This window comes from Echiichthys vipera (genome assembly GCF_963691815.1).
Source record: "Echiichthys vipera genome assembly, chromosome: X".
Lineage (NCBI taxonomy): Eukaryota > Metazoa > Chordata > Actinopteri > Perciformes > Trachinidae > Echiichthys > Echiichthys vipera.
The window spans coordinates 26,059,868-26,076,201 of NC_139825.1; the positions used below are offsets into that span (position 1 = coordinate 26,059,868).

The following is a 16,334-nucleotide window of genomic DNA, read 5'->3' on the forward strand; positions in this document are numbered from 1 at the left end:
TCAATATTACAGAGCTGGACTGAAATGTTCACGTCAGATTCCTCAGATTTTTTTTGTGACTGTGTGTGTGCCTGTATTAATGCCATGCTCTTGCTTTTTCATGATAATCCATGTGGTTCCTATCAAAAATCAATTGTTCTCTTTATTTTCTGTCTGCAGGAAACGGTTGAGTATGCCTTCCTCATCATTTTTACAATTGAGACCTTTCTGAAGATTATCGCTTATGGTTTGGTGATGCACCAGAATGCGTACGTGAGAAACGGTTGGAACATGCTGGATTTCGTCATTGTCGTCATTGGGTAAGTCCTCAAGTTTAGTCTTATTCTACACTCCATAAGATTTGAGATACCTTGTTTCTAGCGGCCTCTTTGGCAGTAAGATGTAATTGCAGGCGAGCCTATATGAGCTTATATGTTACCCTTGTAGGTCCACACACACACATTTTCCTATTACATTTATTCCCTTACTACAAACCTGACTAGAAGTCCCTGATTTCTGATTACAAGTGAACGCAGCATAACCATTAGTGACGAGTTCGGCCGCAAGACTAACCACTGTCAACAGCTTCACTAACATGGCAGCCTATCAACATTTAGCCCGGGAATGTTGCCACAGACACAGATTTTGTAATACTCAGCAAAAAGGCAAGTTTTTTCATTAGTGGGTCATATGATCAATCACCACTGTTTCAACTCACTCTGATAGATATTAACTTAGAAGACAATTAAATAAATGAAAATCTTACGGAGTACAACTTCAAACACCCTGCATAATGTTTCTGAATAAACCTAGCACCCACCACAGTGATTTCCTGGTCGATCCAATATGGAAGTGCCAAAAATTGCAGTTCACCAAGTGGCCTCTAGGAGCAGGTTTCATAATAGAGCAATTTCTCATTGACCCCCATGTTAAACAGGCCGTTTTCAAAACATAATAAAAAAAACCTGTTTTAGGCCTGGTACAAAAAACATTCTTGTCTGTATGTTTCGGTCATATCTCCATGACAACACTGAGGGGGGTGAATTATTTTTGTACCAGACTAGTTTTTATTTTATTGGAGGTTAAAGTTTATGAATAATTAGGGGCATGGCCTCTGGAGTGACAACTAGCCGCTGGCCCTCTCTTGTCCTCAGAGGTATACGTCAGCCAGACGGACGTATCTTCCTCCCCCAACTTCACATCAATGCTCTTTTTAGCTAAGAGGAAATGAGGCGGAGTCAGAGTCTGACAACATGACGACTTCCATAGGCGAGTACGATTGGATCAAGTTGAGAGAACGGACCTCGACGTAGAGGCTACGTCCATTTTTTATACAGTCTATGGATTAAACCTAGTATACCTGTTCCAGAGGTCATCATGGCAGCTGGTCCAAACAACGTGTTCGTTTGCAGATCATGATGTTTTGTTGTTTCAGTTTGGGGTTTGGATTTGCATGGCTAGTAGAGACCCTCATACACCCACAGTATATGACCCAGAAAAGACAGAGAGAATAAATCAGAGCTTTACCACCACTGGAGTGAGTCACCATCTCTCTATACTTCATCGCTTCTCCAACACTCCCTCTCCTCTCACTGACTGTCTTTCTCTCCCATCCTGCTCTGCTTAGTCTCTGCAGCGCTTTCTTAGACTTCCCCCTTCCTTCCATTTCAATCTCGTACGTCACGCTTTACACTTCCCCACCTCACTCTGTCCTCATTCCTATCTCCTGCACTCTGCTCTTGTTATCTTCAACCTTATTGCAGCATCTCTTTTCTCTCCTCTATCTTCCTTCCTCCCCTCTTTCTCTCCTCTCATATACACAGTCCAGTGGGTAGCTGGGTCAGATCTCTGTCTGTTTGCAGCATGCAGGGTTGATCTGCCATGCAGTTGAACGCGACAACGGCTGCCATTGCTATGAAGAGTAACTGTTGCTGATAAATCACTAAAATGACACACTGAAATAACACTGCCAGCATCAAAATATAGCTGTGTCAATATGGCTCTGAAACGGCTACATAAATCCATGTCGAAAGGTCAAAGTTCAGCTCCAAAATGATTGTGTGTATTCATAAATTCCAGCAGGACACATTATGGTTCCACATAGGCGCTCAAAGATTCAGCTGTTTATGAATGGCTTAAATTTACATTTTTATTCAATAATGCTCTTCATAAAAAAGAAATGTTGAAATGCAAGAAAAAATATTTAAGTGATGTTAGGTAGAACCAGACCAATATATCAGACATATCACTATCGGCTTATATGTGGTCCACTATGCACCAATATGATAATCTATTTAACAAAAGATATAATGGAGGATACGGATATGGAGGATTTTTAAATGTATCTTTTTTATTTTTTTATTTTCTCCATGTTCATAAGTTCAAACTAGAATTGGTATTTATATACTATATTTGTTTAGGAAGCAGCCTTCTGACATTTGTTGACCATTTTCAAATATATATTTTACAGTTTTATATTGTGGGATGTATAGTTTTCCAAATCTTCATGTAGCAATATTGTTCTCAGATGTATGTTCAGGTATATGCATAAAAAGGTAGGGTTTCCTTTGAACATAACTGCTGGGTGAGTAAAGGCTTACAGCTGTGAATCAGTATAACATAAGCGGAGCAGACTGTGCTTAGAGGCCCTTAGAAAATCGACAGCTTCATTCACTACTTTCGGTCCACAGCTTTGACGTGATGTGTCGAGATTGAACGTCCTGTTTTCATCAGACACTCTTCTTTTCTTTTCTCCATAGTTGGCCTACCTGGGGTCAAGAAGTTCAAGAAACCGCAAACTGGCGGAAATCGTACATTTGAAGTTGTGACGTGTATTAAGAGCGACCCATTTTTTTAAAATATTAAATATTAAATATTCAAATATTTTAGATGTTACAAGATCGCCATTATCTTCATAGAAATACATTTTGAAAATAAATACTCATTAATTTTTTTTCAAAAGCTGAGCCGCATCAGAGGGATCAAGGAGCCGCGGGTTGCCGACCCATCCAGTAAAACAAGCACAGAGACAAGTCCTTTGTCTGAAGCTATGAGAAGGTCGTTAGTAATTTTTATCAGTTCTGTCTCAGTGCTATGATTCGCTCTAAATCCTGACTGGAAAACCTCAAATATCTTATTATTATGTAAAAAGTCACACAACTGATTGGCGACTAATTTCTCGAGGATCTTAGAGAGAAAAGGAAGGTTAGATATAGGTCTATAGTTGGCTAGTACCTCGGGATCAAGACTGGGCTTTTTAATAAGAGGTTTAATTACAGCTACTTTAAAAGACTGTGGTACACAACCTGCTGATGAAGACATGTTTAACCATATCTAATACAGGAGTGCTCACTAAAGACAACACTTCTTTAAGTAACCTAGTTGGAATAGAGTCTAGGAGACAAGTAGAAGGCTTTGATGCGTAAATAGTAGAGGTTAGTTTGTTAGGGTCAACTGTAGAAAAGCAGTCCGAGAATACATCAGGTGGTACAGTTGTTTCTAAGGTTCCTGGGTTTGAAGAAAAATTGGTGCCAAGCGAGTTGATTTTGTCTCTAATAGTTATAATTTTGTCATTAAAGAAGGTCATGAAGTCGTTACTACTGAGGGTTATAGGAATACATGGCTCAGTAGAGCTGTGGCTCTCTGTCAGCCTGGCTACAGTGCTGAAAAGAAATCTAGGATTGTTCTTATTCTCCTCTATTAAAGATGAGTAATAGGCAGCTCTGGCATTACGGAGGGCCTTCCTATATGTCTTTAGACTTTCATGCCAAATTAAGCGAGATTCCTCCAATTTAGTAGAGCGCCATTTACTTTTCTAATTTCCTCTATACTTGTTTTAATTTACGGGTTTGTGAGTTATACCACAGAGCTAACTTCCTCTGTTTCATTATCTTCTTTTTTAAATGAGCAACAGAGTCGAGTGTTGTTCATAGTGAGCCTGCAACACTGTCAACAAGGTGATCAATTTCAGAGAAACTAACGTTAGTGCAGGAGTCTTGAATATTAGGATAAGGCATTAAATTAAATGCAGATGGAATCACTTCTTTAAATTTAGTAATAGCATTATCAGATAAACATCTAGTGTAGAAACTTTTCTTTTTTTGAGTCATAAATAGCTGCAACGCCTCCTCCTCGACCACTGCCTCGAGGAATATGAGTATTAATATGACTGGGAGGAGTGGATTCATTTAGGCTAACATATTCTTCATGACACAGCCAGGTTTCAGTCAAACAAAGTAAATCAATATGTTATCTGATATCAGATCATTTACTAATACAGCTTTAGATGGTCCACATTTTATTTTCTGATTTTGTTGCATTATCACAGATTTGGTGTTGATTTGTATCAAGTTTTGCTTTTAGATGAACATGAGGCACACCTTGAGGCACAATACAATCAATAATACTCTTAATCAAGAACATATCAAAATTATAACTATCAGTTGGTTTTTTATCTTTTGATTTCCGATTATAACTTTTTCATTAGTTTTTTTAATAGACCTTGGATCCGAGATTGTATTGATATTATCCTGGGAAGACATCTTGGAAACTCCTTGGATGTTCTTAGATATCAATAGTGTGAAGATGCTGAAAGTTTCAGTTGCCGGCTGTTAAACTAACCAAAGCTTGTCATCTGTTTAATGAGCTATAATTTTACTGTTAAGAGAATTAAGTATATGCAAAGTGTTTAAGTACAAAGAAAACATTTATTTGTGAATCATTTATGATGGAAAACTATATATGATGGATGATATAATGCATCCTCTGTGTTCTGTTCAGCCTCTGAGACTGTTTCACTCAGACAGTGAACTTAGAAAGAAGTACTGGTAACTTATCTAATCTTATACTTAAGAATGCTCAACTGATTCATGATTCATGATGATTTAATGCAGGACGCCTTTAACAAATTGGTGTTATGACACATTTACAATTTACGAGGTGGAACATGAGTTGTTTTTTAATCATTATATTTGTTGACCTCCCTATACATTCTGACTGAATCAACAAGTCATTTTTTCTATTAAAGAAAATATTTTTCCACAGCATTTGGCATTTGCAAATTGTTTGTTTGGCATCTAACTCCTTTCTTGCAAAATGGACTAAAACAATTAATCAAAAAAGCTGCAGATTAATTTTCTGTCAATTGACTCACAGCCAAACTGCATGAGGAACAAACAGGCAGTGTACGTCAGGGTGCAGCTGCTACACAAACTCTGTCTGTAGCGTGTCAACAGTGTGCCATCATTGAGTTTTATTTCAGTTCACTGTAGTTCACTGCAGTTTTTACCTGAGAGATAAATAGACATGCCGTGTGAATCTAGCGCTGGGCTCCGTGGCCCAGGTACCTGCTTCAATCAGATATAATGGATTTGCTCTGCTTGGTATCCAGCGACAGCCGTGTCACATGACATACACAGCAAATGTAGTTTAGCCATAAACGATCCATCGACTAATCATTTCCGATCTACAAACATTGAAATTTCCACAGCAGACTAATAGTGTGAGCTTCTGTCTGTGCTTCCTGACAGACTCTTCAGTGTTGTCTTGGAGCTTTTGACCAAAGAAGATAAACCAGATGAAGTTGAAGGAGAAGCTATCCATCCTTCAATGCACGGACACGGAGGTAAATCAGGTGGATTCGACGTTAAAGCCCTTCGAGCCTTCCGTGTGCTGCGACCCCTGCGGCTGGTCTCAGGAGTACCCAGTAAGTACTGAGCTCCATACACCAACACACAGGCAACCTATGTACCCATGAACCACATAGAAGCCATTACATATTTTCTGTATGTATTGTATAATGATCCTAGTCCTTATAATTCTCAGTAAATTGTAGGTTGAAGGGTTACAAACGATATGTCCAGATGGTCCGTGTCCCCGAGGACTTTTTTAAAAACATCTATTCAACATCTATCAGCACCCTAGAGACATGAGCTCTGTGATATAAACAAACTCAGAGTAAACACTACATTTGAACACATGAACTATATGTGGTTCTAGATGTTAAAGTATGGGGAAATACATACAAAACAAACACCAACTCAGTATATATGCTTTAAAAGAGAGCCATAAGAACTGTAAAGAAAACCCCTTCCAACAAACCCATTTTTTATCCATTTAAAGGCTCTAAAATTTAAAGACCTGGTCCAATTAAAAACATTACAAATCATGTACAAAGCAAAAAAACACCAGTTACTAGAAAGTATCCAAGAATTCTTTACGATAAGAGAATATCAAGATGATTTAAGAGGAAATTTCATGTTCTATAAATGTTGAGTGACGACCAATGCAAAATATCATTGTATGTCAGGAACAACTGTCCTGAGGAACTAAAGACATGTAGTACACTAAGTAAGTTTTCAAAACTGTTTAAAATATTAACTGAAACTATATGAAAATGGTTAATCAGAAAGTAAGTAACGTACAAAAAAAGGATAAGCTGTGTTTGTCTCAATTGTAATTGTGCATCTTTGCTTGTATATATGATCGTTTTGTATGTTTATTCTTATTTTAAAATAGTCAGATAACATTTCTGAGTGGCAGAAAAATACAAATTCTTGAGTTTATTCCAGACCCTGCTTACAGGAGTTGTTTTTTGCAATAAGGGCAGGGATAGAGACTGGCAGCAACGCTTGTAGCTGTATTTTCTTCCTGTGCATTCAAAGCACAGCCAAGCTTCATATAATGTTTTTATTTCCTTCCTTGCTTAGGTTTACAGGTGGTGTTGAACTCCATCATTAAAGCCATGGTCCCTCTCCTTCACATTGCCCTCTTGGTCTTGTTCGTCATCATCATCTATGCTATTATCGGCCTGGAGCTTTTCATCGGTAAAATGCACGCCACCTGCTTTATTCCTGGCTCAGGTACGCCTTCTTGGTTGTCTGTTGTACACATAAAGTCAACTTTCCGGTCTACACATCTTGTTTTTTGAATACTGTAACAAGCAGTTTAATGTTGAAATTAGCCTGATGTTAAAACTAATGTGCACTGACTTCAACAAACATAAACATGCATTTCTGATTCTGAAGGTGAAACCTTATGTTCAATCTGAGAGCATATTGGTCCAATTTAACAGGTGTACAAAGAAGTTTTTTTTTTTTTTTTTTTACACAATTCATCAAGTCAGATTGACATAATAGCTTGTGCGCACGACATCGTACACAAAGTGTCTTACACAAACTGTCTTTCACAAACGGTCTCAGGCATGCTTTTCCCCCTAGAGCTCTCATAATTGTATTTGAATCACTTTGTCTCAAATGGGGAATAAAACATGATCAGGTGCAAACACATGTGCTCCATGGATGGTCCCAAATCTAGACTTCTGTGTGTTCATTCCGGCATACTTACAAGTCGTACCGAATGCACTGGAGTTCAGTTCAAGGAGGAAAGTATTGAACTGAACTCCAGTATACGGTAATAGACTTGTATGGACTGGGCCTCAAAGTGCAATCTAATATTTATTCAAATACAACTGTTTTACAAGCACTTTCCCTCTCTTTCTTTAGAAGCGATAGCAGAAGAAGAACCAGCTCCATGTGCGATCTCAGGGCACGGGCGCCAATGCCCGATCAACGGCAGCGAGTGCAGAGAAGGCTGGCAAGGTCCCAACGGTGGCATCACCAACTTTGACAACTTCCTGTTTGCCATGCTGACTGTGTTTCAGTGCATCACCATGGAGGGATGGACGGACGTGCTATACTGGGTGAGTCTGCACTCCCCAGTTCAATATCCTGTGACAGTCACACGCCTCCAGTTTAAATGTCTCCTCTGATCAGACTCACAACAATAATGTGACTGACATTCAGATGATGAAGCTGCTGATAACGTCCTGAGGCAGCACTTATCACTCTGATGTGATTGATTGACTAAATGCTTGAATGCATTAAGGAACTCGCAACAAAACAATAAGATGATTTCCTGGTAGTTTTAGTATCCCTGCGACATACCTATTCTTTTGTCTAACTGTTCTTCTGTTCTTTTTTTCTGACAATTTCTACCTTTAACTGTGTTTTTCACTCCTTTCTTCCTCTCTTCCTCCTCCCTTCCTTCCCTCTGCGGCGATGCTTGTTCCTCCAGATGAACGATGCTATGGGCTTAGAGCTTCCGTGGGTGTACTTTGTCAGTCTTGTGATCTTCGGCTCCTTTTTCGTTCTTAACCTGGTTTTGGGTGTGTTGAGCGGGTAAGCACCTTTCTCTCTTTGCGTACAGAGACCTTCTGCTTGATTTCAGGCCAGAGGTTCTCTGTTCTTGATTGTGTTTTATGTCTGTTAAACGGCTACTTTTGGCCCCTGTAGGTCAACGACGCCATCGGATGGGAAACACCCTGGATTTATTTTGTTAGCCTGATCATACTGGGATCCTTTTTCGTGTTAAACCTTGTGTTAGGTGTGCTAAGTGGGTAAGAGGAAACTCGTGCTGTGATTTTTTTGTTTGCAGTGTGCAAAGCGTGTCGTGGTTTGCTGTGCACTCTACTGCTTACTACTTAGCGTTACTCTATAAGCATGCAGCAGATTGGCGATGCTGCATTGGGACCACAAGTTAAATGAATGTTCTTTCTAAGGCGTTCTTCTCTGACCTCTGTTGGCATCAAACTATGACGTCCTTTACGCAGCAACTGCAAAGTGAGCGTTTCCTCAACCCACCAAACCTCCAGAGAGAGAAATTAATCTTATTCCTCGCCCTTCACTCCCTCTGCGCTCCTAAGCTCCCTCAAACCCCAGTTTGCTTTCCCAGCTCTGAGGAGTGGGGGGTGGGGTATTACAGTAGAATTTACTCTGGATGGTTGACCAGCCAGCAAAGCCAGATTTAAAAAGGAAAACAGCCAACATGGTTAACAGAATCATCAACTCAGACCCTCTTGCGCGCCTGTCAGCTGCTTTATATTGGCATCACTTAATCGACTTTCTAAATGCAGAAATGCTGCTTTGCTACCTTCTTACCATTAAGTCTCATTGTCTTTTTCATTATCACACTACATATTTGTCTCAGTCGTGACAATATCCAACCAAGAACCAAATATATATAGATAACGTCTTCTGAATCCCTACACATTGCCGTTGTTTTATATAATCTCTGAGTTTAGACCCACCGCAAATGTTTCGTGTCTCTTGAAACCATCTGTTCACCTAAACTGCCTTTTCTGTATGATTAAGATTCTCGCTTGAAGGATACACTACTGTACGCTCAGGCTCTAAATACAGTGCTGTGTTGTCTTCCAAAAGTGTATACATCTTGCTCCAGTGGCTGGGGTGCACAAAAACATACAAGGCACTGAAAAGATGTGATTGAAGTATGTGAATATGTAGAAGGTCTTCCTGTAGTTTAGTGGATAATGTCATATTTTTGGAGTTGATTTTACATAGGAAGGACAACTTGTTTATTTCCATTTTGTGTGGGACATTTTTTTTTTCGTGTTTGCTGTGAAAGTAAGTTCATTTCTTTTGTGTGTACTTTTTGGTCATTCATGCAACCCTGTATATTTGTATGTGTTTGCGTTTTCCATGTGTGCCTCTGCAATCCCAGAGAGTTCTCCAAGGAGAGAGAGAAGGCCAAAGCCCGTGGAGACTTCCAGAAGCTGCGCGAGAAGCAGCAGCTGGAGGAGGATCTAAAGGGTTACTTGGACTGGATCACGCAGGCCGAAGACATTGATCCCGACAACGAGGATGAGGCCGATGAGGAGACCAAGCGCAACCGTAAGCACCTTTTCCCATTACTCCCAGAGTAATGCTGCACTGGCATCAGATGAGCCTTTCAGTACAGCAAACTGATCGGATCTGCTACTGCCACATCAAGAGAAATATCCAGATGTGTGTATTATTGTTGGTTTGAGAGAGCTATAAAGTATAATTATGAATATTTTTTCATTATTAGGAAATGCAATATAAAAGGAAAACACAGTGGATTAGGGAAAAGATAATTTCTCTCTGCAGGAGAAATATTTATCCCATGAAAAAAACAGCATTTATGTGTTAATTTGAGTGGAAGGTGCTCTCTTTTCTCATTGCCCCAGGTGACTCGTCAATCACGTTGAGACCTATCTAGCACAGACACAGCGGGTATTAAGTAATAAAAAAACAGCCCACCAGCTGAAACACATGCTCCCCTTTTAGCCCTACTAGTTTGCATCAACTGTTAACAGTCATGGAAGAAGAAATCCACCAGAGAGTAGAGGATTTCAACTTTCTCCACCGACGGTAGCCTCGATTATCCATAATGCAATTCATGCGGCTCTTTCATTGGTCTGATTAAGCTTTTCAAAAGTCATTCTGAGACTTGTAGGAAATGGCTAACTGAAGCAGAAGTAGATAAAGCAGGTTGATCGAACGTTGCCACAAGTGAAAAGGTCAGTTTCACATTAATTGCATATTTGAACGGTTATCACGATCATGGTATTTTCCCTTATTGATGCAAAATTATCGACAGTATATGTGTAATAGTCAATGAGACTTTCCTTGCCATACACAATGCACACACATAGAAAAATACCGTACCTACAGTGACATAGATGCATGTGTTGACTAAGAGGTGTTCTCCAGAGGTGTTCAATATAATAAACTCTGTTTAAAGCTGTACAGACTGTTCTTATCTTCACTCCGGATGTATGTCACTGATGGAAGTGGAGCATGCTGTGAGTACCAGTAGAGTTTATCTGGGAAGGGAAACGCAGAAAAAAAAAGATATTACTTGAGCAGTAGAAAAACTCTTAATCCGAATCCTCTTTATATAAGCAGCCCATGATGCAGAACATAGAAACTGATTCACCTTATAGATTGAGTCTTTACTTTTTACACTCTGTCTGCTCATGCAGTCTTCCCTCATTTTTAATGACCATTTACTGTCACCTCTCCCACCTGTCTTTTCCTCATCATGTATAAAGTTAGACGTCTAGCTCCTAGCTAAAGCTGAGGAGGTTCTTTGTGATGAGGAGACAGGTCCATCCGGCTTTTCTTCAACATCCATGGCTTTTGGTGTCTGTCGACGATACATGGGCCCCTGCTAACACGTTATTAACATGCAAATGCTTTAATTTGCACTGTAACGTTTGAGCACAAGGCCTCGTCACCTGCAGGCGATTCCAGTGACTAACGGCTCTCCCGTGTTGTTCTTCTGCCCTCCTCAGTGTCTGCAGCCCCCCATGGCTCCTGCCGCTCTTGTCATTGTTGAATATTGATATTTTGAATACTGTTGTTGTCCTGTGGTGCTTGTCTGCTCTGACCCATTTTGATAGCAGCCCATTCTCGCCCCCCATGTCCCTCTGCTGTGCCGTTGTGTCTGAATGCATGGGCTTGCATGCATTACACATGAAGGGGTGACTCTGGCTGACCTTACTGAGAAGAAGAAAGGAAGGTTTGGGTGGTTCAGCCAGTCGTCCGACACTCATGGTAAATCCTGTGGTTTCGCTCCAGTGTTCTCTTGCTTGTGTGTGTGTGTGTGTGTGTGTGTGTGTGTGTGTGGGTGTGTGTGTGTGTGTGTGTGTGTGTGTGTGTGTGTGTGTGTGTGTGTGTGTGTGTGTGTGTGTGTGTGTGTGTGTGTGTGTTTGATGCTCAAATTAATGTGATAGAGAAAAATGTGTCAATCAACTTTACTCTACAATAACACCAGAATCAGATCAGACCTGAACTTGCCTCGGTGAGCTGATAGTACAACAGGACAGACTGGACAACATTCAAGACAATATAGTAAATTATAACAGCATATGGGCCGATAGAACACGTTAAAGGTCAAAAGGTAAAGGTAAAAAGTGAGACTTCCATGTCTATTTAAAAGATTATAAAGTAGGTTCAGGTGTTATATAAAAATACTGTGACAGTATGAAAATGCTTAATCCACAGAGTAATGCACACAGCCCGTATTCAGAAACTATGTCTTTAAACGCGCTGTCAGGACTTCTGTACGATTGTGATGTCATATCAATAAAATATATATAGGTAGAAAGTGCCGTGACAGTCATTCCCCGGCTTTAATGACAGAGACACCATCAGTGCAGATGCAGAAGATCTGGAAATGCTGTCCAATAAGAGCAGACTGGGCTTTTTCAGAAGGAGGTCTTAAAGAGACAGGCACTAAAATTGTAGTGAGACCATCCTGATCTCGCAAGCTCCATTGTATTTTACTCACAGATCAGTCTGGTAACGTGCAACGTGGAAAATTCTGAGCCGTTTGTCAAGCAAATGTCCAATCAGTGCTTTGTAAATCTAACTGGTTGATTTGGCCTGTCTATCACCAACATAGGTGATGGTTTATCTAATCAGCAACCAGTATTTTCGCCCCTTCCCAAAAGATCTCCAACCGAGAGTTCCCAGATGGATATGCTGAGCGAATGTGAATCATGCGAAACAATCCATCTGTCGGAGTCAGGTTATACTAAAATGGAGCGTTGCAGACAGAGAATGAATACAGGTATATTCAGACAGACAGTATGGGTTTTTTTGTACATTAAAGCATTTTAACATGTTCTAGTAGAAACCCAAAATCCAAGTATAAAAGACAATCGAAAAACCCTGTGCAGAAGGAAAGGAAACATATTAGAATATGCAAAACATCATAAATAATTATCATAAACTTAAAGTGTAATTTCTTTTTCATTAAACATGCTGCTGCACACAAAAAAAACATGTATTTTACATCTATCAGTTAAAAAGGATTGATCTGATCTTCACAAATTCTCTACATTATTGGTGAAAACATTAGGACGTAATACTAGGGAAAATTATTCAAGAAGGTAAGCAGCAATGATCTTAAAATCCTACTTGGAGCATCTTAAGTGACTGCTGAGTGAGTCTGTGTATTTCTGTGCGTATGTTGGTGTGCAGCCTAATGTATTACCTCATCACTTTGTGCTTTACTATTGTGTTAAACCTGTCGTGTCCGGGCCTCACAGCCTTTTTTTTTTGTTTTTGTCCTCTCCTTTTTTTACAACCCTATTTTGTTCTTTTTCAAAGATCTACTGGTTCTTAATAAAAAAAAGCCTATCTTCGCTCATTAAATGAGTCTGATATGGCATAGGAATACAGCTGCGTTTGAGAGCAGGCACGCCCCATTTCCTTCCTGTGTCCCATTTCAAAAGAAGCGGCTCAGTATGAATATAGGAAACAGGGCTAAACCCAGATCACTACTCCAGCAGTCAGCACTATTTTCAGAGCTGAGAGCTGTCCGACCACTCAGGAATCAAAGCCAACACGTCTACATAATCTAAGCAGCAGCAGCACACTCCACGCTCCCTCATACAAGTTAAAGCACTGAGACTTCTCACACAGTTAATCATCATCTGTCTGCACAGACAGCCTATCCGCAGCAATGGCAGTACTTTGAGCGTAGCATTTCGGAGACAGCTTTAAGAGCTCTGTCCTCCTCGGCCTGCTCCCCTCTCCCCTCCGCTCCTTCATTGTCTGCATCAGTCAGCCCTCATGGAGCAGCTGTCCACTCGCCTGTCCCATGTCAGCTCCCTTTCAGCACTTGGTAAATGATACTAATGATGACAGTGATGCACAGCCACAGCGCTTAGCTCCTTCCTTTCTATGAGGTCCAAAGTTTTGTGGCTGCAACATGACTTTGGAGGTGAAGAATGCAATCATGTGTTACTTCATTTTAGAAATCACTATCAAATGATTTTGATGACCTTAGTTTCGGAGAGTTATCCCTGTTATCGTTCCTTCCTTTTAAAGAAATACCTGTCAGAGCAGCCTGATGTGATGAAGGCAGTCTCTATATTATTTCTTTTCACGCTTCTTCCCCCCCCCCCCTGGGAAGCACTGCACTGAGACTATCTGAAGAATCGTGTGCCACTGCAACACACACGTGAGTATTATTTTGTAAACGTCTGCTTTATTTGCTGCTGCAGCGAGCGTTCCAGCCAGCGAAACGGAATCTGTGAACACCGAGAATCAAAACGGAGAGGATGAAAAGACACCATGCTGCGGACCTCTGTGGTGAGAACCTTACACGACAAACCTTTGCAAAAACAAGACCACAGTAATTAATTGGGAATGACAGGCATCAGTTTGCTGTCCCTTCTGGTGTGACCATCGCTACAGCGGTTTAAAAAACCACAAGCTCTCAGCACAAACAGCCATATTTTATCCTCACAGTCAGGGATACTCAACTTGCCCAGGGCCATTTTTGCAAAATGACAGGAGGCCAGGGGTAAGATAATAAACAAAAAATTATATCTTTCATAAAAAAATAAAAAAACATTAATAAGTCCATAACCTGTCTTCCTGTGAAATTGCTTGCTTTCAACTTAACTTCCTCATTAACTTAATTAAGTGGCACAAGGGTTGACACTATAGGCCTATATGATAGTTCAGTCAGATATTTGACTACATATGTACAGTGCCTTGCGAAAGTATTAGGCCCCCTTGAACCTTTCAACATTTCGCCACATTTCAGGCTTCAAACATAAAGATATAAAAGTGTAATTTTTTGTCAAGAATCAACAACAAGTAGGACACAATCGTGAAGTGGAACGAAATTTATTGGATACTTTAAACTTTTTTAACAAATAAAAAACTGAAAAGTGGGGCGTGCAATATTATTCGGCCCCCTTGCGCTAATACTTTGTAGCGCCACCTTTTGCTGCAATTACAGCTGCAAGTCGCTTGGGGTATGTCTCTATCAGTTTTGCACATCGAGAGACTGGAATTCTTGCCCATTCTTCCTTGCAAAACAGCTCGAGCTCAGTGAGGTTGGATGGAGAGCGTTTGTGAACAGCAGTCTTCAGCTCTTTCCACAGATTCTCGATTGGATTCAGGTCTGGACTTTGACTTGGCCATTCTAACACCTGGATATGTCTATTTGTGAACCATTCCATTGTAGATTTGGCTTTATGTTTTGGATCATTGTCCTGTTGGAAGATAAATCTCCGTCCCAGTCTCAGGTCTTTTGCAGACTCCAACAGGTTTTCTTCCAGAATGGTCCTGTATTTGGCTCCATCCATCTTCCCATCAATTGTAGCCATCTTCCCTGTCTGTGCTGAAGAAAAGCAGGCCCAAACCATGATGCTGCCACCACCATGTTTGACAGTGGGGATGGTGTGTTCAGGGTGATGAGCTGTGTTGCTTTTACGCCAAACATATCGTTTTGCATTGTGGCCAAAAAGTTCGACTTTGGTTTCATCTGACCAGAGCACCTTCTTCCACATGTTTGGTGTGTCTCCCAGGTGGCTTGTGGCAAACTTTAAACGAGACTTTTTATGGATATCTTTGAGAAATGGCTTTCTTCTTGCCACTCTTCCATAAAGGCCAGATTTGTGCAGTGCACGACTGATTGTTGTCCTATGGACAGACTCTCCCACCTCAGCTGTAGTTATCTGCAGTTCATCCAGAGTGATCATGGGCCTCTTGGCTGCATCTCTAATCAGTCTTCTCCTTGTTTGAGATGAAAGTTTGGAGGGACGGCCGGGTCTTGGTAGATTTGCAGTGGTCTGATACTCCTTCCATTTCAATATAGTTGCTTGCACAGTGCTCCTAGAGATGTTTAAAGCTTGGGAAATCTCTTTGTATCCAAATCCGGCTTTAAACTTCTCCACAACAGTATCTCGGACCTGCCTGGTGTGTTCCTTTGTCTTCATGGTTCTCTCTGCGCTTTAAACAGAACCCTGAGACTATCAAAGAGCAGGTGCATTTATACGGAGACTTGATTACACACAGGTGCATTCTATTTATCATCATCAGTCATTTAGGACAACATTGGATCATTCAAAGATCCTCACTGAACTTCTGGAGTGAGTTTGCTGCACTGAAAGTAAAGGGGCCGAATAATATTGCACGCCCCACTTTTCAGTTTTTTATTTGTTAAAAAAGTTTAAAGTATCTAATAAATTTCGTTCCACTTCACGATTGTGTCCTACTTGTTGTTGATTCTTGACAAAAAATTACACTTTTATATCTTTATGTTTGAAGCCTGAAATGTGGCGAAATGTTGAAAGGTTCAAGGGGGCCGAATACTTTCGCAAGGCACTGTAAATGCTTTGGTTGCATTTGAAAGAGTTTGCACAACATTGTCTTCTATCATGTAATAACTCAAATCTTGGAATGGTTCATAAATATAAACGGCTCCTACCAGGGACAGAATATAGCATATTACATTTTTTTTGTTTGTGTGTGAAATACACATTTATGGGATCAGAATTAAACAAATGTCTGCTTTTCAAGGGGTCCTCCCCTGGCACATTATTTTATTAACAAGCTCGATTTTGATGCTTCTTTGGCACCTAATTTACATTCAAAGTACAAAAAAATGACCAGTGTGAATCAATTAATTTTCATTGTGAATTAGAAAATTGTGCTACCCTCTTAACCTTTTTATTTGTTTTAAAATAAAACACCTACCCTGTAATGCTGCTGACATGGTTGTTTCAC

General features: G+C 40.3%; 1 protein-coding gene across 1 annotated transcript in view; it reads left to right on the forward strand.

Annotated features, from left to right (window-relative positions):
* cacna1da (calcium channel, voltage-dependent, L type, alpha 1D subunit, a) overlaps nucleotides 1-16,334 on the forward strand; it is a gene marked incomplete at both ends in the record, with an annotated part of 66,152 nt that overhangs the window by 19,548 nt on the left and 30,270 nt on the right. Inside the window, 8 exons of the mRNA XM_083938888.1 lie at nucleotides 160-299; nucleotides 5,508-5,683; nucleotides 6,687-6,839; nucleotides 7,482-7,678; nucleotides 8,053-8,156; nucleotides 9,499-9,668; nucleotides 11,283-11,357; nucleotides 13,817-13,904. Of these exons, the coding sequence (XP_083795014.1) occupies nucleotides 160-299; nucleotides 5,508-5,683; nucleotides 6,687-6,839; nucleotides 7,482-7,678; nucleotides 8,053-8,156; nucleotides 9,499-9,668; nucleotides 11,283-11,357; nucleotides 13,817-13,904 (1,103 nt within the window). The remainder of the gene's footprint in view (nucleotides 1-159; nucleotides 300-5,507; nucleotides 5,684-6,686; nucleotides 6,840-7,481; nucleotides 7,679-8,052; nucleotides 8,157-9,498; nucleotides 9,669-11,282; nucleotides 11,358-13,816; nucleotides 13,905-16,334) is intronic.